The sequence below is a fragment of the Lycorma delicatula genome, chromosome 5 (assembly GCF_047948215.1).
Source record: "Lycorma delicatula isolate Av1 chromosome 5, ASM4794821v1, whole genome shotgun sequence".
Classification (NCBI taxonomy): Eukaryota; Metazoa; Arthropoda; class Insecta; order Hemiptera; family Fulgoridae; genus Lycorma; species Lycorma delicatula.
Window position 1 is genome coordinate 51035348 of NC_134459.1, and position 25722 is coordinate 51061069.

At 31.0% G+C, this 25722-nt stretch overlaps 1 protein-coding gene across 3 annotated transcripts in view; it reads left to right on the forward strand.

The window, feature by feature from the left end:
* The window catches only part of Bruce (BIR repeat containing ubiquitin-conjugating enzyme), a 265772-nt gene that overhangs the window by 117711 nt on the left and 122339 nt on the right, over nucleotides 1-25722 (forward strand). For 2 of the 3 annotated variants that reach the window (XM_075366104.1, XM_075366106.1), the window contains 3 exons: nucleotides 13494-13616; nucleotides 22581-22826; nucleotides 23957-24119. In XM_075366104.1, coding sequence (XP_075222219.1) covers nucleotides 13494-13616; nucleotides 22581-22826; nucleotides 23957-24119 — 532 coding nt within the window. The remainder of the gene's footprint in view (nucleotides 1-13493; nucleotides 13617-22580; nucleotides 22827-23956; nucleotides 24120-25722) is intronic. The other variant, XM_075366105.1, reaches the window with a different exon arrangement.

Sequence of the window (25722 nt, forward strand, 5' to 3'; positions counted from 1 at the left end):
GAATTGCCCTTTGTAGATGTTAAAGAGTCAAGCAGTATGAGGCTGCAGTGATGGTCGTGCCACGTTCCATGAATTCCACCAAGAGAACTCCATTCCGGTCCCAGAACACAGTAGCTATAAACTTTCTGTTGGAGAAGGTTTGCTTGAACTTCTTTGGTTTACTGGGAGAATGAGAATGCATCCACTGTTTGGATTGTTTTTTTGTTTCTTCAGTTTCGAAATGGGCCCATGTCTTGTCCCCTGTGACAATTTTGTTAAAAAAATCTTCTCCTTTATTGTGGTAGCGCTGGAGAAACATTTGGGAGGTGTCCATTCTCATTGTTTTGTGATGGTCGTACAGCATCTTGGGAACCCATCTCGCACACAGTTCACAGTACTGAAGTCTCTCACTCACAATGGTGTAGAGAGCTGACCTTGAAAGTTCAGGAAACGAATCACTTGATACAGAAATTGTGAACCGATGATTTTCTTGAATTGCCTCATCCACTCGCTCAAAGAGATCATCGGTTGACACATGCATCCTTCCCTCACCGCCTGCATCATGAACATCTGTATGTCCTGCTTTAAAGTTCCTCCACCATTGTCGCACTTTGCTCTCACTCATTGAAATTTCACCATACACATTACTTATTCATCAATGAATTTCAGCTGCATTACACCCTCAGCCTGAAGAAATCAAATTACCGCATGCACTTCACACTTGGCGGGATATGCTATTGTTGTAGACATGTTTACATGCTAGCTGTGTGTTCAGAACTAAACGAACCGACGCAGCATGTTTGAAGGCCATACTAGAGACGCTGCACAACACATATGCGCAAAGGTTCATCTGATTTTTGCGTGGGTTTTTATTTTGCGATCGATCGGACCTTGAAAAAAAATTACCCTCATAGTAAAAAGTGCTATTTTTTGCAGTTATCTTTTTGAGAATGCTGAATTTAAATATTTACATACAAACACAAATATTATAAATGTATAATTTTATCTGTGTATATATATAAAATATTTTTGTAAAATTGATCCTTTCGGGAATCATATTCCTCTGCACTATACAAATTATATTAATCCGATGAACCCAAGTACAGAATTAATAAAACAAAATAAATTAGGATTATAGTATTATCTGAACGGTAGTTTCCGGAGGCTAAACAGGAAAAAAATAAAAATAAAAGGATGACACCTACCTTATTCCATAATCCAAGCAAGAGTGTTTCTGCGAGTACCTCTCATCATCAGTTGCTTTGTAATTTTTCAAATCTTTCGTTGCAAATTACATATTAAAATTAAAATTGTTTGTTGCAAATTGCACATTGAGATTAAAATTATTAAAAGATTCTTTTTCAGTTAAATCAAAACAAATAAAACTAAATTTTTTTTAAATTCAAAAATTTTAAATTTTTAATTAAAATTAAAAATTGCATTAAATTAATAGTCAAAATTAAAATTAATAATAAAAATAAAATAGAAATTCATGTAGACTAGCTAGCCAAAGTTATGTGACCTACAGAGTTGAAATATTATGAATTGTATAAAAATATTATGAATATAAATATAAAAGTAAACTTAATTTGATCAACCTACAACAGAATATGAGTATGACAATCATAAAAGCTGCTGTAGGTAGCAGCATTTCTTTAGACATTGATAATTTATAATATTTCAACTCTGTACAGTCATGTAACTTTGGCTAGCCAGTCTACATGGATTTCTATTATATTTTTATTATTAATTTTAATTTAATTTAATGCAATTTTTAATTTTAATTCACAATTGAAAATTTTTTAATTTAAGAAAAAAATTATTTTTATTTTTGTTTTGATTTAATTGGAATAGAATCTTATAACAATTTTAAATCTCAATTTTAATTTTAATGTGCAATTTGCAATGAAAGATTAAAAAAATTGTAGGGCAACTAATGTTGTGAGGTACTTGCGAAAGCGCTCTTGCTAATCTTATCTTAGTTTATTAATTCTGTACTTGGGTTGATTGGATTAATATAATAAATATAAAATAATATAATGTCAGTATAAAAATTTATGTTTAAAAAGACAGATAGATAGATATTTTTATAGTCAGCTTCTTAACAATTTCATGTTTTTGTTTTTGTAAAATCTCTACATTTAAATCCTACATACCAATGATGCATGAGTCTTATTTGCATTTTTTAAATACTGCTGCTGTACATGCTTTATTTGTAAATGTGTATATTTTTGAAAAGCATAATTGCTCTCATTATAAGTTATTTATGTTATTTAACATTCTGATTACTTTGTTATTTTTTACTTATATAAGTAGTAAATACATTCCTTGGAAAAACAAGACAGTTCTCAAATCAACAACTTATACCTAAATAATTTTTTTTAATATTTAATGTATTTGTTTTTGTTTTGAAGCTAAAGTTCTTGTTTGGTATTGTAAAGTTGTTCTTATAATTTAAGTAGAAGATTTTTTAATGAAAAATTTATTTTCATTTTTATTTTGTTTGTGTTTATCTTTACTTAGTATTAAATTGTTACAGAGTAGTGATATATAGCTTGGTGTGATATTGGTATTCAAAGTATTTTAATCCAAAAATTTGATCATTATAGAACTTAAGACTTGCTCTTGAAGAAAGTGTTAACTAACATTTGGTACAGTCTTTGTATTTTCTTTGCATTTCTTTATATATATATATATATATATATATATATTTTTTTTTTTTTTTTTAATAGCTTTTCACCTTAATATATATCATCATCTCGTAAAGAGCTTTTTTTATTTTGGTTTTTTTTATGTAGGTCTACCTATGTTTATAAAATATTAAAAAAATTAAATAGTAAAAGGTAAAATGAACTTTTTTTAACAATAAAATTGCACAGAAAATTATTTAAATTAGCTTTTTATCAGTTTTATAATTTTGACTTTTGAAGTTAAAAGCTGATGATTCTTATTATTAATGTGTAATGTTTCATTAATTTTGGTCTAAACTTAAAAAAGGTGAAATTCAAAGAAGTTAGACAAAGATTAATTTTTTTACCTGTACTGCAATTTTTGAAGTTTGTTTTTTATTATTATTGTTTTTACTTATATAGTAAGTTATGCTGTTGATAAACAATTTACTGTATAAGGAAATGTTTTTTAAACAGAATGTTTGTAGATCGTGACATTTCATGACCACTCCCTCTAACCAAAAAATACAATTTCAGCATATGCAATTTCTAAAATGCATTTCTAGAAATTTATGCAATTTTTAGAATGTATTTTGTGTTCATTCATATGTTGGCCTGTTATTTTCTTGATATCCAGGTTGGATGGACTAATTTGGATGAAATTTTACACGATTTCTATAATTTTGGGCATTGATGCCATTTAATTTTTGTCCCCAACTAGTCAACTTTGTCTCCCTGGGACAGGGAGATAGGAGTTTAACGGGGTCCTGTATATTACTCCAAGGGTAGGTCACCCAGTTTAATGGCCCTTTGATAGCTAAGATAATTTTTATGATGTGTTCTGTATGATTCATACTCCCACAAAGGGGGCAAATCCTTTTTCTTTTTGTTGTTTTTGGACTCTATTGACATTCCTGTGTTAATCAGATTTCCATTACATTAATATGTCACTTCAGTTATATGTTGGGTAAATTTTATTCAGGGTTGAAGGATAATAATCTTAATTGTTTTTTATTGTTATCATTTTGCTTGATATCTTTAGACCGTGTTAATTAATCTTTATGAAAATTATTTCAGAATATTGATCATTGATGCCATTTCATTTTTCTTTTAATTGGTCAAGGGGAGGTGAGATTCAGTCTGTGGGTCTTATCTCAAAATCATACTCTAAGAGTAGAAAAATATTTTTTTACTTGAATATTTACATGTTCTGCTTAATTTTACTTCTTTGTAGCCAGAGGTAGTTACTTTAGTTATGCTGGTCTTTGCTGGTATTTTTCTTTTTCTATAAAAAATTATTTTGTTTCTTTGTATTTATCAGTAAATGTATAATTATAATTGCAGAGGATTTTAAGCAGAAGAATAGCAGCAGATGAATATAATTATTTATTAAATATTCATTATTTCACTTTATTAACTGTTTAGTATTTTATGTCAAGCACTTTCCAGAATTCTCTGCACAGTCTAAATATATGATGGTTTATATAGAAATTTAATTTAGACACATACTTAAATTTTTTTTTAAATATCAAGAGCTGCACTTATCCTGGCAACTGGTGCGTGCATGTACCAGTTGGATCTCTTGGAAGGTTTTGGAGTATGACTTATAGTATAATTTTTCAAAATTTCTACTATATATTATACACTTCTTCATCCTTGAAATCAATCTTCAAAGTAACCCTGCCATGTTTTGTCAGAGATCTCGACACATTCATTGTTCTAAGCCCGTAGGTGGTCATCATTGCTTGTAAAAAGCCTTCCTTTCAGTGTGCTGTTCAACTGGGTGAACAGTGCGAAGTCACATTGAGCATGGTCAGGACTGTAGGGTGGATGATCTATCAGTTTTATTGCAGTGCTGACCCAATACTCGAAGCAAACTTTTGGAGCGATGTGCTAGAGCGTTATTGAAATCTTGTGCGTGAAGAGCTCTTGTGTGTATCCTTGATTTTGAGTGCAGCTTCAACAACTTTAGATGGGCGTTCCTCAGTATATCACTTCTCTCTAACTTTTTTCTGAGTTTCCAACACAATTTGTTGTAAAACTCATCTTACAGTAAAAAATATAGTCACTATTTTCTTATTCACCAATCTGGATTTTTGAACATTCTTGAGGGGGGGGGTCTGTTTCCTCTACTTTGAACACTTAACTTTGTTCTGAGCCCTGGTCGGAATGTCATAATAGTACAGCCAAGTTCCATCACCTGTTAGAATACTGTTTGCATAGAGAGATTACCCATTTTAAACTTTTTCATTATTTCATGGGACCATGAATCATGATGTACCTTCTGATTGTTCGTCAAGTTATGTGGCACCGAAAGGATACAAAGCTTTCTAATGTGAATGTGATCTCATGCAATAGCATGAACTGATGGTGTATTAATGCTAATGAACACCTCTATTTGCTGGTAGGTCAAACATTTATGTGACCTACCTGCTCTGTTTTCTCAAGAATTTTTCTTTTTGCAATAATGCTTTGAGTTATAGACAAAGATGATCTACCTGACTGCGGAGCATCCTCATAGCCACAATTTCCTCTTTCAAACTAAGTATCACCTAAATGTTGCACAAAGAGGACAATTCTCTCTGAGCACAGGAGTCTTGAATGCAAAATTTTAGTACAAAATTGCCTGGTATTCAGTTTTTCGACCATGATATCAGTACTGTTTTTGCTAACACAGCTAAAAAGCAAATGACACTGAGATAGTGACAAGAGCAGCTACAATGTAGGTTGGGATCTGTCTGAACTTGTAACTGTTTGTGATGATCTGTTCTGCCGTATTGCAAAACCTTCCTAGTGCCCTTTGTATATGTATACATGCAGTGTAAGGAGAAATCTGGCAATCAGTAGTTTTTTTTTTTATTGAATTCAGTTTCTTACAGTTTAATAACTATTTATCAAAATTTTTCATGTAAAATATTTACTGTAATGTTTTCTTTATTCTTATTAATACATTTTTTAAAAAGAAAATGAACATTATACACATATGTGTGTAATAATAAAGAATAAAAAAGTTCATTCTAATATTTTGTTTTGCTTGTTCATGTAAAAACTTCAACTATTCATTAAAATTTTGGAAATACTTATTATCCCTTTATAAACTTCGTAAAATTTTAAAATAAACTACGAAGAAGTATGACTTCAAAACCAGTTATCCAAATTTAAAAATAAAATATATTTTCTGAAAACCTACAGCATGGTGAATGGTACTTTCTGTTGCATAAGCTGATTAGGTATGTTTAATAAAGAAAAGGAATGGTCCATAATCACAGCATGAACTATTTAGAGTAATTTTAATATTATAATTAGAAGTTTTCCCAGAAGATCCCATCATTTAAAAGAGCTGAATCTGAAAGTTTAGAAAAAATCTAAACGCTAAGGAAATAAAATATTTACGTGATATATATTTAAACAGCCTGAATTAACAGCCTGCTTCTGTTAATTCAGGCAGTTTCCTTGATAGAACTTTAGTTATAAGATGAAATTTGCACTGCATGGTAGTTCTATTAATAATAATATTTTTCTTTTGCTCATCTCATCCTAAGTAAGGTATTGTAGAATTTTAAAAGTTAACAAAGTAAAATATAATTTTAAGCTTATGCTTGTATTGCTTCTTAAATTTGTTATTATTTTTTATGAATACTACTTTAATTCTTGGGCAGTGGATATAGTATTACTTATTTATTGAGCCATGTATTTTTATATGTAAAATATTTAAACTTTGATGTTAAATCATTATTAAGTAAACTTTTTTTTTAGAGATTCTTTCCATCAGAATTTGCATTCATTTATTTCAGATTAGTTTTGTAATTTGAATAATTATTATTATGATTAGCAATATTCAAAATAACACATCTTAATTGGGTAATAAAATAAAACATCACTAGTGGATGTGTGATCATTAGACCATCCTTCAATCTTGATTAAAAATAATAATAATAATAATAAATAAATGATAGACAAATCAAACAGCAGTTAAAATTTTAAATTCGACTGAATAATATTACATAAAAAAAGAAAAAAAATTGTTTGTATCATGTAGTGAGAGTTGTCAGTTTTGAGATCTTGCGTTGAAAATGTAAAACAAGTGTAGCTAGCATAAATTTCAAATTTCTCTCATTAATGAACCAATTTAAATATCATATATGTTAAAAAACTGAACTGTATTAATATGCCAGCTAGTGCATAGAGTATGTTATAATAAGTACACTGAGTAATGGCACCTTTTGGAAATACACAACGCACTTTGTTGTGTCACACTATAGTTTTTCAGCTACAACAGTTTTAATAAAATGCTTGCTAACCTCTATTAAATTTTTTTATGTAAGTGAAAATTAAAGATTTAGTAGAGCTATATGTGGGTTAAATTTCGATTCAAACTCTGTAAAATGTTTACAGAGACATTTAAAATACATCAGCAAGTATTTCAGGAAGATTGTATGAGTAGGTCACACTGCTACTAATGAATGATTCAATTGTTTTAAAGGGAGCAGAACATTGACCGATGAAGATCTTAGACCTAGACGACCTTCTGCATCAACAAATAATGATAACATTATAATTTGTGATGATAGATACTTAGTGTCCAAGAAGTTTATGAGGAAGTAGACATTAGGATAGAATAATGCCACACAATTTTAACAGAAAATCATAATGCATATCAGATCTGAAAAATGTATGCCACGTTTACTGACCACGTGCCATAAATTTGCCCACCAATTTGGGGGGGGGGGCAAATTTGCCCATTTGGTGGGGAAATAATTGATCCAGTTAAAAAGCCTGCATTTGTTCCATGTGATCAGATAGTAAACAAGAAGTTCCATATGGAAGTTTTACGGTTGATTGAGGAAGGCTGTAAGTAGAAACCCTGTGAGAAAACCAGACAGAGGTGAATGCTGCTCCGTTACAACTTGCCAGCTCACACATAGCGCCATCAATTGAAATCGGAATAAATTGACCACCAAAATCTATCAAACCATTTAACCCATTCATTTCTTGTCTGCCATTATCTGGTAAAACATGAGACAGTCGTGCCTCATTTACTCTATTCTGCAGACTTGATCCCAGTAAAATTTTACTCTCCCCCAAATTGAAGATTTCAAAAAGATGTAATTTTCAAACCATGAATGAGATTGAGAAAATACCATATAAAAGTTATGTGCCATCCCCAAAAATGCATACCAGGAAACATTCCAAAAAATGGAAGAAATGTTGGGAGTAGGCATTGCCAGCAATGGGAATACTTGTGAAAGCAACAAGTCTAACTAAAGTTGTAAATACATTAATAATAAAATGTTTTTTTTTTTTTGTTTAAACACTTCATATAGTTGATGGTTCAACATCTTACATTTTAATATAAATTTATTGGTAATTGTTCCAATGATTGTTATTATTAATTGTTTTTTTTATTTATTGAAAACCACTTAGTTACCAAGAAGTATCAGGAGAATGCAAAGAACTATGTCTTTATAATTGGTCTATGGAAATTGGTTGATTGAATTTAACTTTTAGTCATCTTTTTAAAAATAATTTATTAATATTACATTAAATTGTTATTTGCATTAACAATAATTTAAAAAGTAATCTTCAATTTTTTAAGATAAATTATAGAATAAAATTAAGACTGAGATGGTCTAATGTTTGAAAATTTCTTCAGGAGTAAATTTTGTTTTATAACTCTTATGAGATGTTTTTATTAATGTTTTTGTATTTTATAAAACTGAGTGGATTGTTTGTTGGAATTTATTTTCAAAGTATTGTGCAATCTATCTGTTAGCTACCATCTTGATCATCACATTGCTTCTAGTTAAGTCAACATTTAGTAAGTTAAGTTTACAAACTACTCATCGATTTATTTGTAAAGGATGTTGCTGGAAACCTGTTGTAGAGATGTAGATCTGACCATGTATGTACGAGGTGCTACCCGAAAGTTCGGGGAATTTGAATTTTGTGCGCGAACCATTGCTGGTACGTCTTGCTGCCACTAGATGTGGCTAACAGTACTCTTTGTGAATCAGTGTTCCAACAGCTGTGACAGTTAAAGGCTGCATTGTTGACGTTTGTGCGGTTGTGTTTTACTGCTTCGACAAAGTTCTAAATGGCAGATTTTAAAGAGCAAAGAACCTGCATCAAATTTTGCTTCATGCTTAAAATAACTGGTGCAGAAACCCATCGCATGCTTGTGGAAGCATTTGGTGGCAATGCTATGAGTAAAAGTAAAAATTTTTTGTGGTACAAATGATTCAAAGATGGACGAACGACAGTCGATGACGATGAGCGTTCAAGAAGACCATCAACAAGCGCAACACCGGGAATCATTGTGAAAGTGCGAGAGGCTATTGTTGCAGATAGTAGACAAACAATCCATGATGTTTGTGCAATTGTACAAATGTCATATGGGTCCGTGCAACGCATCTTGTCGGACAATTTGAACATAGACGCGTTGCTGCAAAATTCGTATTGAGACTGTTGAACAGCGACCAGAAACAAAATCGTGTAGCTGTCTGTAGTGAATTGAAAAATTCAGCAAGAGATGACCCTAACTTCATCTCCAACATCATAACTGGTGATGAGACATGGGTGTACGGGTATGACCCTGAAACTAAGCAGCAGTCATCGCAGTGGAAGTCGCCAAGTTCACCGCAGCCAAATAAAAGCATGCCAAGTTCGTAGCAACGTGAAGTCCATGATGATTGTTTTTTCGACATCAAAGGCATTATCCATTAGGAATTTGTTCCTCTTGGTCAAACTGTCAATGGGATGTTCTGTTGTGAAGTTTTGAAGCATTAGGCGCAAACATTCAAATCTGTGGGGTAACAACAGCTGGGTTCTGCACCATGACAACGCACCCGCACACACATTGCTAGCCATTTGGAATCTCTTGGCTTCCAAAAAGACGGTAGTGATTCCCCACCCACCCTTTTCGCCTGATCTTGCCCTGTGCAACTTTTTTCTCTTTCTGAAAATAAAATTTCAATTGAAAGGTCATCGTTTTAACACAATTCACAGATTCAGCAAGAAACGCAGAATGTGCTTCGAATACTTACACCTGCAGACTTCCAGGGATGCATGGAATCATGGGAAAAATGCTGGTATCAATGCCCAAGGGAATTACTTTGAATGAGAGAGTGGAAATTATAAGTTATGGTGAGCTATTTTATTTTTATGGTAAAATTCTCCAAACTTTTGGGTAGCACCTCGTATACCAGAGCCTTTTAATGTAAAATCAGAGACCTGAAAAAAATGCTGTGAAATATTTTTTTTTGTAATGAAATTTAACATTAAATACCTTCAAATTCAACTTTTAGTTAAGCTTAAAAAATTTCTAGATTGTTAGTTTATGGCAATGTTTTAGTTGTTTATTATGTTTCAAGGAGAATTTTTTATTCTCTTAAATTGTATAATTTTTGGAATTATAAAAGTTTAATTTCCTTTTTTCCTAACTTTTCATTTGTTTTAGTTTATTATTATTATGTTTTAAGGAGAAATTTTCTACTTCTCTTAAATTATAATTTTTGGAATTATAAAAGTTTAATTTCATTTTTTAACCTTTCATTTGTGCTTATTACAGATTCAGATGGTTTATTAGGTTTTTTTGTGGTTTTCCATTACTTTCAAAACACCCTCCTTAAAATAATTAAAAATTCTGTTACCTCCTGTGTTAACTGTTCACTTTACATGATTTAACTCATAATGCATAGGTTAGATCATAAACATTAATAATAATAGTTTTCCAGATTAAATTTCTGAATTAGGTGTATCAATACGTATGTATTTTGCTGTCATGAAATCATAACCAAAGTCTGGTGGTTTTCATTCCAGAGGTCAGGATTTGTTTTTGATAGGTTTTTTTTAATTACCAAATTATAAAAAAGAAAAAAAAAATGGAAGACATTTATTGGAAAGTTATTACTTTAGGTGAAATATAGATGATTAAGGATTTTTAAAGAAATGTTAAGAAATTTAAAAATATTGTTTGAAACTTAAATTGAGCGATATGAAATTCAGAAAAGAAAAGAATAGAACTATAGAGTTAATGGAAGTTGTATAAAATTAAGTAGGTTGGTAGTTATAATTGAAGACATAACAAAGATTTGGAAAAAAGAAGTTTATGCCAGATGTTACAAAAGAAGAATTTGGTTGGTATCAAATATTAAGGTTTTGAAATTAAGTTTAATTCAGTAGTGGAAGCAGTTGTGCGAGGTAAAACTATAAAGAAGACAAAGATTAGAATACATAAAGCAGAATATTAAAGGATCTAGGATGTTGTAATTGTGGTAAAAATCAAAAGATAGTGCAGATTTGAAAAAATGAGGAAGTTCTTCAAACAAGTGTAGTTATAAAAATAAATTTATAAAGAGTAATTTATTCAATCAAATTTAATTATACTATTTTTCTTTTTAATATTTGATTAATTTCTACTCCTCATCTTTATACTAGTTAGAATTTCCTTTTAACATTTTATTCCACATAAAGAAAATTGGTTTCTCACTGGTGAGTTTGAAGCTTAATAATTCAATAATTTTTTTTTTGTTGGAGGGAGTTGGAAATGCATTTATGCACAGAGTACCAGGCTCCCACTAGTGGTCTCATCAAACCTGCTATCAGCAGACTACCAGCTAAAACACTCCCCTTTCTACCAGGACTCTGCTCAGAACTGTTTTACATATTACTTCAGGTCGAGTCTTCTTATCCTAGCTTGAGAAAGCTGCCATCTAGTTTGCATGTAACTCAGGATTATCCAGGTTGTCTTTCTTGGTCCTGAGAACGCCCCAGACGAATTGGGCCACACTCAGCTGCTTAGTTCCTGGAGTATCAGTGCTCGAGGTGCTAATATCCCTTGATCTGCACACTCCCACAATACCGAGCACTCTCTAAAAAGGTGTGCTCTGCATTGTCCCATACTCTGGGGCAGTAGAGGCATAGAGGCAGTTGGAGGATGGTGCTTTCCCTAAGGCAAGGAGATAAGCACCAAAATACCTGAAACTCGTTAAAAACTGAGTCACATAGTACTCCACTCTCCATGCCACCACTGTTCATGGTCTGACAAGAGAAATAAGCCTTGCTGTAGTGATGGAACATGAGAGTCCTTCCTCCCAGCTGATTGTCTCCTGCTTTTTGCCTGGCCATCGCCTCTTGTAGGCCATCTGGTGCTCTCTTGCCAAACAAGCAATGGGTATAATGTTAGCGACTACCAGAACGGCTGGCTTGGAAACCATCTGATACAAGGAAGCAGCTTGCAAACCAGTGGTGCATTGCACTTGCTTGAGCTGATTTCACTTTCTCTCAAATATTAATCCCTGGGCCTACACTTCCAAGATGGAACAACCATAAACAAGACAGAATGCACTGTGGACATCAGCAGTTGCCGTCTGCTGGACTTTGGTTAGCCGACATTCGCCATGCTAAGAGCGGTTACAGCTCTCACAGCTTTCAGTGGCACTCTGTAGCTGCTCAGCAAAGTGAGTTTCTGGTTAAATGTCATACTGAGGTACTTCACAGAAGGCTGGTCTCGACAACCTCATCCCCCACCCATAATGGGAGAAGGGTGTCGGTACACTTCTTCATTCGTCCAGCCAACGTAATGAAAAAGTCTACACAGCGCATAAAATGATTGCGGCTCTCTGCTTGCCGTGCTGCCTTAACAACCTGATGGACTGCATCTAGGGTTGACCGATCCTGCCAGAAAGAGTATCGGTTGGGTGACCGGCTACCTGCCTGATTGATTGCTGAAACCAGTCTCTCTCTTAGAGCTCCCAACAACTTCCCACCGGTTTCAAGCATACACAATGGGCGGTAGGAGGATGGTGACTCTGGGGCTCTTGCCTTTGAGGATCAGAACAACATGTACAGTCATCTACCTGACGCTGAAGGCCCCAATCTCCAGATATGCATTGTATGTATGTAAAAGCAGACTAACCATGCAGTGCCGCACCAGCTTGTGGACTTCGTCTCGTATGGCATCAGGATGGGGGCTTTGCTGACCTTCAGCAACTGTAGGATTCCAGCTCCTCCATCGAAAATAGTGGGAAGTCACCCAAGACCTGCTCGGCAGGAACTGAGCGTCTTAACAACGTGCTTGTCTAGTGGAGCTGGTGACTGTGAGACCCCAGTCACTGGGTGTCTATCTTATAACCCAGCTTTTAAGGGTTGGATTACAAGATACGTCCACAGTCTCCATCAGTGTGCCTTGGTCACATTGATGACCCGATGGAGCTGCTTCTTCACCACCTTTTCCTGAGCAAATCTGGTGTTGGCTTCCATCTGATCCCTTGCACATTGCCTTGCTCTTCTCAGCCGAAGGCATTCTTTGCAACCACACAATTTCTGGTGTCCACCAGTACACAGGTTGCTTCTGGTATGCTGATTTCAGAAGCAACTTGTGTCTTACTTCAGATTATCTACTACTAGTATGTTGCCATAATGAAGGATTACGGCAACATACAAAGTAGATTAACAGAAAACATAGAAAGTAAAATATTTTAATACTTATGCTTTCCATTATTATGAAGCAAGTTACTAAACTTTAAACTCTATGGAAAAGAAAGTTTCCAAAGAGTCCCAAGAGTTTCCAAATTGTTTTTAAAAGCTGTTAGATGACATTGTGTTTTTCTAACTTTTACAGTTTGTTTTTTTTTATGAAAGTGAAATTACATTAATTCATTTAAAGTTGTACAATTATTTTATCAAACATATTCTTGCGTGCTATTATTTTTATTTAAAGTTACATTAAAAATATACATTATATTAATGCAATGTAAATATTATTATTACATACTACAGTAGTAAAATAATTAGGTGCCATGAAAAGTATAATTATAGCTGAAGTTTGGATTCGTTTCTGAATAGGCTATGTCTGCCCTGTCAAGTCAGGCTGCAAAACTGTCCTACAAACTAGAATCAGCTCTGAAACTACAAGAACAAGCTTCAAGAAACATCAAGAATTATATGAAACAACAAACAGCACCAAGAGTAAGATGAGATTGTCTATCAGTATCAATATAGTATTTAAAATAGAAAGAATTTATTCTATTTCTACATATCAGTAAATAATTATTAAATTTTTTTTAAAAATTTTATTCTGTAGTAGTACAGTATTAATTATAAATGTTGAATACAACTTTTTTTTTTGTTAGCAAATGTAGTTGTTGAAAAAAGTTTGTTCATTTTTTAAAAACTGGTTTAGTAATGCATTTTATAAGTTTAAACATTTTTTGTATTTCTAGTTCATAAAATGGTTGTAAGTATCGTATGGTGTTTTATAATTTTCTTTCACCATTTACATTAATAATTGGTTGATTATAATGATCTTTTTCTCTGCATAATCTTTTCTGACAACAGTCGTGTTATTAAACTTTCATAGCTGCATTAATCCCGTTTTTATTGAAATTAACAATTATAACACTTTACTTAAAGCTTTTTTATAAATATGTGTATTTTATTTTAATCAGTTGAAAACAAGTTCAATGCATGTTGGTAAATGCTGAACGGTCTTGACCTGATGTTTTTATTGCCTGTACGATCATAAACTTTTATAAATAATTTCTGAATAGAGACTGTGGGCTAAACTGCTTCTTATTTATTAAAACTGATGTGAAATGTAATAATAGTAATAATAATGTGAAACATAATTTCTAGCATCTTATAATCACATATAAAGATAATGCTGTACTTTGCTTTATGTACTTTATTTAATATTTTAAATGACATTAACTGCAGTCTATTAGTGATATGAACAGTGTAGAACAATCATTTACAATGAGAAAAAATAATATAATTTGGGAAATTGCGGTTACTTGGAGACAAAGTGATTAATCGAACTGTAATAAAATATTAATATTTGTTTATTAGCCACATAACTTGGTTCATTCATGGTGTTCTGCCATTAGGGCAGGTCCTGTCATGGCTATTGCTCCCACCTTATTTCTAATCTTAGCTAACCCCTTTGTTTTAGCATATTTTCCCTTTTCCTTACTCCCATCCATTATTTGAAATCTCTTTCTTCCTCTTCTTTTCTTTGCATTCATCAGGCTTTCTGTGTAATCCATTAATAAACACTTACATCTCTTACAAGTCCTAGCCAGTTCCTTTTCCTGTATACAATCACATTAGCATTTTCCTGTTCTCTCTGCTTCTCCTTAATAGTTCCTCATTTTGTTGCATAGTTTTGCCATCTGACATCATTCTGCGCCACACCCACATCTCAAAAGCCTCAATTCATTTCCTGTATACTTTTCTCATTGTCCATGTTTCAGCTTGATAGAGCATCTAACTCCAAATAAAACATCGCATTAATTTCCTTAATGCTATGTTTTATAACAATAAATTTTTTAATTTCATTCTTGATGTTTTTGTTTTAATCTCTACTGTGCAGATCAAGTCATTAGTTATAAAGTTCCTTAAGTACTGAAAGTTCAAATAATCCATTACATACATTTTGATATTTAAAAGAGATCAATTTTTCATTCACTAAGACAAATATAAAATTGAACATATCTGACCATAGGGTATCCTTAAAATACAATTTGGCTATATTGGATATCACTGTGTTAAGCTTGTTACGAAGATGATGCTATGTTATGTAGGTAGTGGGAAACTGATGCACATTGATTCCGTGACATAGAACAGTTATGAAATTGTTTATAAAAGCAAGGGGGTAACATATGATACTACATTTAATCAGGTGAATGGGCGGGGGGATATATGATATCTCATGTACAAATGTTTAGGTGGATAAAGTAATCAAAAGTGGTAAGAGTGATAAGGAAACCTTTGAATATGAAGACTGGTTTAGGGGTTAAGTCAAGAATATATTGTTGCAAAAGTAAGGAATGGACTTAGGAAAATTGCGGTGTGTTATTGAGAATGATTAAAGAACAATCCACTAAATCTTTGTAAAAGATTTTGAGCTAGAAGATTGTTCTTCTATATTGTGCCATTCTCCTTCTCTGATTCTGATCAATGATACAGCCATATGAGGTAAACAAGAGACATCCTTTAGATTAATAATAAAGATAAAAATACAGAGTTCATTCAGATCATTCCTAGATTGTACCAAGACGTAAACCAATGCAGTAGGGATAGTAACTGTGTGTGTTATCTAACGGGTTCAAGAAAAACATCCCATTGGATAATGGAACTGTCTGTGTCTATAATCTTATAAAAAATTATTCATGGTTAGGAATGTGAAAGCTCAATAAAGCGTCCTGAAAATTAATGAGCATTAAGAAAATGTTTTCAAGAAAGAAAAAGTATGAATACATTTTTTGTATTCTATATTTCATTAGTGTAGCCCTTTTATCGCTTAAAAATAAAAGATAAAGCAAATAATTGACGTTTGCCTCTACTGAATGGCACACTACCTATCAGCAATCTTAACCATCCATCAAAATGACTATGCCTGTTGTCTCTTGTTTTCTGTACAGGTTAGGATAATATCGATCAGGAGCTGGCTTCTCTTCCCATCTTCGTCAATAAAGTAACTTGAAAATTAATAGCCATTAAGAAAATGTTTTCAAGAAAGAGAAAGTATGAATGTATTTTGTATATTCTGCAATTCATTAGTACAGCTCTTTTATTGCTTAAAAAAGAAAAAGCATGTAATTTGCATTTGGCTCTACCGAATGGCACACCTTAGGAGATGTGATTCTAGGGCAGCATACTTAATCATCTCATCAAATTGACTGTACCTGTTGTTTCTTGTTCTCTGTACAGGTTAGAATAATATTGATTAGAAGTGGGCTTCTTTCCTTCTTCCTTTCTAGTATGACTGTTTCTGGTTGGTTCAATTAACATTTTGATAATGTTGTGAGTGACCTCATTCTGCTCATCCTCCTGTCTGATTTTCCTCTGTGGTCCCTTCACATCAAGCAGCTAATGAAATAGGCTAGATATATGTCAATCTGTTCTGCTTGTCTTCTCTTTTTTATTTTTTGGGTATTGAAGGTATATCAACATGAAGCGGTTACCATGGGGGGGTGATCCTTGCGAACTCCCATAATTTAATCTCTTGGTAGATCGCATTGTTCATTGTAACTTTCTTGAAGGCATCGGTGATAGTTACATTCTACTGTTGTGAAAACTTTTGTTCCAAAAAAGTCTCTGAAGGCAGGGGGTTTTTTCCCAGGAATTTTCAGACCCTTCCTGCCAGATGCAAACTGCTCTGTAAACCACTTATGCATCATGGTTCATCCATATGCATTTCTAAGATGTACCCTAGGAGAGTGGATTTCTTGACACATAATTGTTGTTTGAGGAGTTTCATATTTTCTAACAATATCCATTTTTCACTTATGGTTTCTGTTGTTCTTTCTCTACTGTTTTTGAAACCAGCAGCAAATTTTTCTCCACAAGAGATCATTTGGTAATTAAGGTCAGATTAGTTACTATTGTGAAGCCATTTATTTGTCAGTTTTTCCTTGTCATTGATAAATTTTAAATTGAACACACCTCAAAACCCTTTCTCTGTTTTTTGACTGATACTCTCCTGAAATTTTAACCTCCTTACTTCACCTTTTTTGCCATTGAACTTACTTCGTTATAAGAGTAAAATATCACAATTTCCATTACTAATCATTTATTAAGTATTCACGTTTTTCTATCAACAGAGGCCTTGCAATCTGTATCCCTTTTTTGTTTCCCCAAGTAGTGTGTGTAGTATTTTTCCATATTGTCATGTGTTCTTAATTCCTGTAGTTGAACTTCATTGGAGCACCGCTGTTTAATTTTTATTCTTTGTTTTTCCAATCTAAATTGATTGTTTTTCTGATACTACTACTTCCTGAGATCAATTAAAGTTGTACTCTATCATTCTTTTAAAACCTCCAGTTTTTGTTCCATTAATATTGCCTTATTTCTTCTCTTTTTGTCGTAGAGTTGTGGTCAGTCATAATTCATAAATATACTAAAATTCAATCACCAGTATCAACACACAGTTAAACTGGTTTTTAATTGTTTTTTTTTTCTAATATATTTTTTGAATTTTTAATCTGAAAAAAGTAGTCCTATTTCAATAGCATAAGCTTAATTTTATTCTCTACCTTATTTACTTAATTCAATGTTTATTCTACTACCTTATTTATAATTCATTCATCACCTTAATTATATTAACCTAAAGTTAATGTAATTTCTTCAGTTCTTATGAGATAAAATTTATGATCATGATTTTTCATATAATGTAGAAATAGGAAAACTGGAGGCTCTTTTTATCACTAGAGCGGATAGAGTGAATGAAATGCAGTTTAAGTAAGCAATCATTTGTAACAAGTCAAGAAAGAAACCATTAAAAGTGTACATGTTTGCAGTTCCATGCTTTGCTTTTTAAGCTGATTTTATAAAATAAAACATCAGTTTTCCTTTTGAAAGTATTCATAAAAATTCTTCCTATAATCATCCGTGTTTTTTCTATATTAAGAAAATTGGGATTGTCAGCATCTGATGAAGGGAAATTTACTGCGAGGGCTGTTCGGAATGTAACTTCCATTTGACTATAAATAAAAAACCTGCATAGATAAAAATATTTTATTATATAAAACTTAAAACTACAGCTTTTTTAACTATTTTCAAACATAATCGCCATTTAAATTCAGGCATTTGTCATAGCGTTTCTTTAATTTAATTTCAGCTGCCTGGATTCCTACCCAACCTTTCGTGGCATTTTAAAGTTCGTCTTCATCATCGAAGTGCTGCAATGCAAGCCATTTCTTCACGTGAGTAAAGAGATGAAAATCACTGCGCCAAATCCAGGCTGAAAGGAGGATGATAAAAAATGTCCTGTTGGAATTGATGCAGAAGTTTTTGTGTTTTTTGAGCACTGTGAGGATGAATGTTGTTATGAAACAACACCAGATCACAGGATACCGTGTCCTTTGTTCTGGATGGCTTGCCTAAGTTTCTTCAAAGTTTTGCAGTAGACTTGCGTCAAATGGCTTGCATCACAGCATTTTGATGATGAAGACCAACTTTGAAATGCTGTGAAAGATTGGATGCTTGAATTTAAATGGCGACTACATTTAAAAATAGTTAAAAGCTGTAGGTTTAAGTTGTATAATAAAATATTTTTATTTATTCAGTGTTTTAATTGTAGCCAAATGGAGGTTACTTTCTGACCGCCCTCATTTATACCGGTGTTAAGGTAAAGTTATCTGCTCAGGGAATATCTAAATTTATTTATGATGTCAGTTTTTGGTCGTCTCATCATCTGACTACATAAAAACTCTCATAAAAATTTTACACAGCTGCTTTCTGGCTTAAATTTCTTTGTATAAAACAGAAGAAGCATTATTAAATGTATAAAATTTAAAGAAATTTGAATGTATAAATTTTAAAATAATTCATAACAATAAGGAACACAATTTATAAAAGTGGTATAGTTTTCTGTTTGTTTTTTGATAGTAAGTTTAAATTTAAACTTACATGTAAAATTACATGCATTCAACTTTATATTCATTTATAGAAACATTTTTGCTTATTTTTTCAGTTGGTTATTTTTTTAACTGTTATTTTTAATACAGCTCTAAAGAAGATATTTTTGTAAAATAACTTAAATAAATCTGTTCAATCAAGTAGTTATATTAAAATTCTCAGCATTTTAAGATAAGATGCTGAAATTATTAATAAAAATTAAAAATTTCTAAAGTCACTTTGGTTTATCATAATTTTAACATAACTACTTCTAGTTGTTTTGTGAGAAATTTTTTTATATGTTTCTTCCTTGAACACTTCCTTTCACTTTATTTATTTACTTTTAAAATTTTTGTGTTTTTATTTTAAAAAATTTTCACTATTTGGTAACGTTCTTTCTTTTAATTCTGCCTTTATTTCTTAATAATTGATATAAGAACTGCATTTTGCTTGTATTGGTTGACTAATGGGACTTGCTTTCACCCATCTTACATTTAATTTTTATTTTGTGGTTTCCCTTTGTTTATAGCTTACTCTTTCTTTTATATGCTGTTCATTTACAGTTTTCTTTTTGTGCCTGTGTGTCTTTTTAATATATTTCTTTTTATTTGTTAATTTGCACAGTTATGTTTTTAGGGTGCTTGCAATGATAACCATTCAAGTTGTTTTTAAAAAGTATTGTAGTTACATCTAATCTTTATCAGAAGTTTACATAAAAAAATTACATTTATGATTAAGAAAATTGTCATTTACTTCTGTAAAAAAAATATTTCATTTACCTATCCAGTTTTTGTATTTTATTATATTGTAAGAAGTTATTCATGTTTTATTGTTTATTTTGATGAGTAATTAATTTTGTATGTGGCAGGATTTATTTTGATGAAATGGTACTTAAGTAATAACATTTATTAATAATTTGACATAACACATTGAAATAAGTTAACTATATGCATTAATCTGACATTGTTGTATTTGTCTGAATAAAATGAATTTACATACTCAAATTAAAATGTGACAGCTTATAAGATATTTTAAACTTATGGGAAGTATATGACACATTCCTTCATCTTGTAATGCCATTGGCAGTAGGAATATACAAGAAGAGAAAGCAGGAATATATAGAAACTGTTCTGCTGTTCCTCAGAGATTAAAGTAGGAAAACTTTGCACTTTTTTTAATTTAAACAAAGGTTTTTAATTTTTAATAGGCATTATAAATGTAAGCTTGTAAGATTTTTACATTTTTAGTTCTATTTTACACATACTTAATATCAGTAATAAAATCGGTTCATTTCTTTTGAAATTAATTTTCATAAAAGGGAGTTATGAAATTGCTCGATGTGACCATTAACTTGGAAAGATAAATCTGCCATGAAAAGAAAAACACTTTTCATACCTTTGTTGCTTACTGAAGAAGAATTTCATACACATTTTTGAAAAACATGTTCAGAGTTGCTGTTGTATGTTCACATTATGGACTTAAGATAGATGCAGTATATTTATCTTTCTAAAGATAATTATTTTTTTTATGAGAATTTTTTGTGGTGATCTATTTAAAAAGTTTTAACATACTCTTTGGGTGTATTGCTAATAATTTTTTTTATTCTAAATTCTTTGCATGATACCATGTTGTACAACTTTGTGGATGATGTTTCAATAGTTCAAATACAAGTAAAATAACTGAAGCCAGTTTTTAATACGTATACTTTATTTCTTTACTATTTTAGACAGTATGTTGATTAAGCCGCAAAAAAAAAACTTTTAAATGTTCAGTATTATGACAAAAAAAATTTCAAAATTAATTTTATAATGCTTTTAATGAGACCATATAAAATTATACATAATAAAACATTTTTTCAGTGTCATTTTGTGAATTTTTATTATTAAAAATACCTTGCACATTATTTGTCTGTTGCATTATGTGACATATTATTATACATCATTTGACACATTATATGTATTCAGTATGATATAGCTTGAAAGGTTGTGCGCAGTCCTACATCACATTTACACTTATGTTGTAACTCATGAAGTTACAACAGTAACTTAGCAGAATGCAGCTCACAAAAACAGTCAATTTGATCAGATGAACTAATTCTAAAAGGTAGGCGCTATTGGACTAAAAGAGGCATTTGTTGTAGGCTCAGACCATGACCTTTCTAAATCAAGAAAATAATTTAGTTTGCCATATTTTTTCAAGTAAGTTTAATCTTGAGCTCATCCAAATTGCAACTGTGTTGATTTTTACTGGCATTCTATTTTTAATAGCATTACTAGCAGATCATATCATTTTTTACTGTTAACATTTATAAACTAGGCAAAAAATGTCCACCATTATATTTTCCCCTTTCTTCATATGAAAACTGTTGCATCTTCATCAGTGAATTTTATACTGCTCATATTCTATTAACTCTGGTCCCACTTAGGCTGTTAACATAGACAAACTTTATGTTTTTCTGTATTATTTGTTACAAGAATTGCCAGATGGTCACTGCATAAAATTGGTGCCAAATTTAAATTGATTATTTTGCAACAAATCGGTTACTGCTGTCAGTGTATGTCCTTTCACAGAAAAGAATATTTGTTTGTTTGCTTCTTCCAGTTATGAAGAAATGATATGGTGAAATATATTTGTGTTGAGTGGGGCCTTACATGATACTATCAAAAGGGATACAGAGGGAAAATAATTTTAAAAAGTATATTTATATAGTCATTGTGAAAATTTGTTTATCAAGATATAATGTACATTATAATTAATTAAAATCAACTTTATTTATTCAAAGTAAACAAAAGGATATGATAAAGTATAAGAAAAACGTTACAGTACTGTGCAATGATATCTATTGCACATATATTACATTATATTGTACATATAATACATTACATTTATTACATTATTACATTTATTGTAATAATGTAATACATGTATTACATAATGTATTGTAATAATGGTTATATTACATTTATTGTACTAAGTGCTTGTAAAAATAATGATTAGAATGCATTAAAAAATCTAAAAGACAGTAAGAATTGCAATTAGAAACTTTGTCTCGTACAGTGATATCGTGTGTGTTATCATTATTTTGTATTTATGGGCTGCTTTCTAATCAACTTGTAATACAGGACTATTTCATTTTTTCCTGGACATCTGGTTCTGTTAATTTTATCCTGAATTCTAGCATCATCAGTAAAATTCCTACAGATAAGATAGGTATTTAATCTAGGCTTGTTATATTTGAACTTAGGATAAGTTATATATTATATGTGATTTTCTTCCAAATGATAATAAAACCTGTGTTGTATTTCTTTTCTGTTTGTTTGTTTGATTTTTGTACATATTATTGGTTAAAGTATGTAGGTAATGGAAGCAGATGATAAGGTGGCGTAGTAGAGATTTATTTTGGATCAATTTATATTTTAACTTCTCAGAAATAAGATACTTTTATTGTGTGCAGTTAGAGCTTGGATATTTAAGGTTTTACTGTTGTTTTTATTGCCTTAAATAGTTTTAATATTGTTTTTTTTTAATTTACAGACAAAGGAGCCATCAGCAGCTTCATCATCATCATCATCATCATCATCATATAGAGCTAGCAATCGTGCTAGTGGCTGTGAGACGGATGGTAATAAGCATTCAAATAGTGCATCTTTAAAAGATTCTGATTGTTGTACATTGGCTTTACCAAGAGCCCATTGTCTTCCTGTAGCTAGAGCTCTAGTTAAACTAATCTTACAAATGGATATCACTTGTAATGTTGACCTATTTCTTCTTGCTTGTAAGGTAAGTTATACTGTTGTCTGAATTTTCCATTGAAGTACTAAATTTAAAAAAAAATTACTCGGCCACCTGTTTGATGAACAACATTTGTAATTGTGTAAAATAGCATCACTCTAAATTTTACTTTATCATTAACAAGACAAAACTCTTCATAGTTAAACAAAAATAGATGACCAATATTTAATATAACCTTTTAAAACTAATTTAGTAAAAATATTTTTTTTTTGAAAATTTTTGATCATGAGAACATTAAATAGTTATCCCCTTCCTTAAATTTTTCATAAGAGGGGATATCTTTCTGATGTTTCCTGTATCATGTGACCTCTGTTTCTCTTGAGATAAATGTTTCAATCATTTGAAGTTTTTGATTTGGATTACCAAGACATCTTTTTTTTTTTGCTTGATGAAACCGCCATATAAGCTTGAAGCTTGTGTGGGATATGGAAATGAAATTTTGTGACATTTGAGAAATGCCATGCCTGACCAGGATTCGAACCCGAGACGTGTGGGTAAAAGGCCAAGATGCTATCACTAGCACCACGGAGGCCGGCTTTAAAACCATTGTTGGAAATAGTCATTTTTTCAGGTGTTTCATAGGTAGTGTTATATGTCAGTCATTTGGTATATACACTTTTAACTATTACTCTTATTTCATTTATTTTTTATTACCTATACTGCTGCCAAACTGACTGTTTATAATGATGTTTTAACAGTTGAAATGGAGATCTAGGTTTAGATATTAAGTAAAAGATTTCTCTTTTCTTTTATTAAAAAGTTTTGAGTTTTGCTTGTTTTCCAATGAAAAACCTAATGAAAAATTATATAATAATTAAAAAGAGAAAGTTGTGTAAAAACTACTACTAGGTTTTCAATCAATTTATTCCTACTGTAATTATTAATTTCTGGGATTTTAATTATTTTATTAAAATAAACGCTAAAATTTTATTGAAAAGCAAGATTAAAATAAAAATAACTATAGTTTTCTTTTGGAAAAAAAAATTCTATATTTATTTAAAATTAAAGCTAAAAAACAACATTTATATTTTGTTAATATCGTTACTTTGTTGATTATATTAATTATAAAATCTATCTGGTTATTATTTGCTCATAAATCTTTTTTATGTGTACAAAAGGTTGTAGCAAGAGTTGCTGTGTGGACACGACCAACTGTGTCTCTTGGAGAAATATTTACACAAGAGCAACTGGTGACATTACTAAGACTTGTAGTACGCTCTGCATGGGGCAGCCCGTGGGTTTCACATACTATTACATGTCTTCTTCAAGACATTCTTCAAGGTTAGTCTTATTTTTATCAGTAGCTTCTAAGTTCTACTATTGTATATTTTTTATCTACAGTTGGGATTGTTGGTAAGTTGGTTATTAGAAAATTTAGTCAGTGTAGATTTTATTGATCATTTTATATTTTTACTTTTATTGCATTTTATAAAATAACAGCTAAATCATTTAAATTCAGCTAAGTTATTTAAATTACAGGTTCCTCTGAAAAGATTTAAAAACTGCCAGATCTATTAAATTTCAGTTACTGAAATATATACTGCCTTAGAAAAATAATTTTGATTTTGAATAACAGGATATATAATCCTGGTTTAAAGCTAAATTTACCTAGAACAAATTAAAAATTAATATTAATTTAAACCAGGACTTTCTTCTTTTTTCTATTTAGTCATGTCATTGAATAATATTTCTGCAAAATTTTTAATTCACTTTGAATAATTTGAAATAAAATATTTCAATAATTCTTCAAAAACAGTGTCTTATATTTTTCTTAATGTGTATTTGAACATGAGTAGTAAAATTTTGGTAGACCACAGCACTTATAATTACTTTGCATGTGTGTTTGATATGACAAAGAATACAATTTTGTAGAAGTTGAAAAGTACAACTATGACATATTTGTTTTGAAACATTAAAGGTTCAAAATAAAAACCCATCAAAATGTGACTTAAAAAAAAGAAGATAATTTGAAGATACATATTCAATTACATACAACAATCCATATGTTTGTACATAAATTTATGAGCAGAAAATAATTTAATTATTATATCAGGTTTATTTATTAGAAAATGTAATTTAAAATTACAGAATAAATAAAAGGTCTGGTCAGAGTATCTGAGTATAGTTTCTTTTCAAAAAATATTATTTGAATGCTGGCAGTAAAACCTTTTTTACCACTGGGTTGGTCTAGTGGTGAACATGTCTCACCAAATCAGCTTATTTGGAAGTTGAGAGTTCCTCTGGTTTATTACTTGCCTAATTTGGTATATACTTTTTTCATTTTGTTAAAATAAAAAAAAAACTTGTTTTACTGATTTTTTTGGCCTTTTCTGTTTACCCCCATAATGGTTTTTTATTTTTACATTACGTATTAGTAACTGCTCATGTTTAAATATTTTTAAACTAACTGGTCATGTTTAAACATGTCTGATTACTTAGTACAACATTGCACAATATTACCAAACAGTGGTGTCGTTTCCTGTAATCTGTCGATTTTATTCAAACGTGGTTCTACCTAATATACGTGAGAGAAGTCCAGTATATGCATTATTGTGTATAAATATAAATTATAAATATAATCTTCTAACCAAGCTTAACCTATGCTTGCTTTACTTGCTAACCTTGACTAGCAAGTGAAGTGAGCATAGGTTAAGTTTGGTTATCTTATATTTATAATTTCTCGGGTTTAAACTGGAACCTTCCATTTTAAACATGAGCAATTACTAATACGTAACATAAAAAAAAATTGTGGGGGTAAACAGAAAAGCCTCGATATCCTCTGTTAGTCTTATTTTCAAATTAATCTGCATTAATTAAACTAAGTTTAAAGTGTGTTTTATATTTTGCTGTACAAACTGTAGTTAATCTTCCATCTATGGAAAAA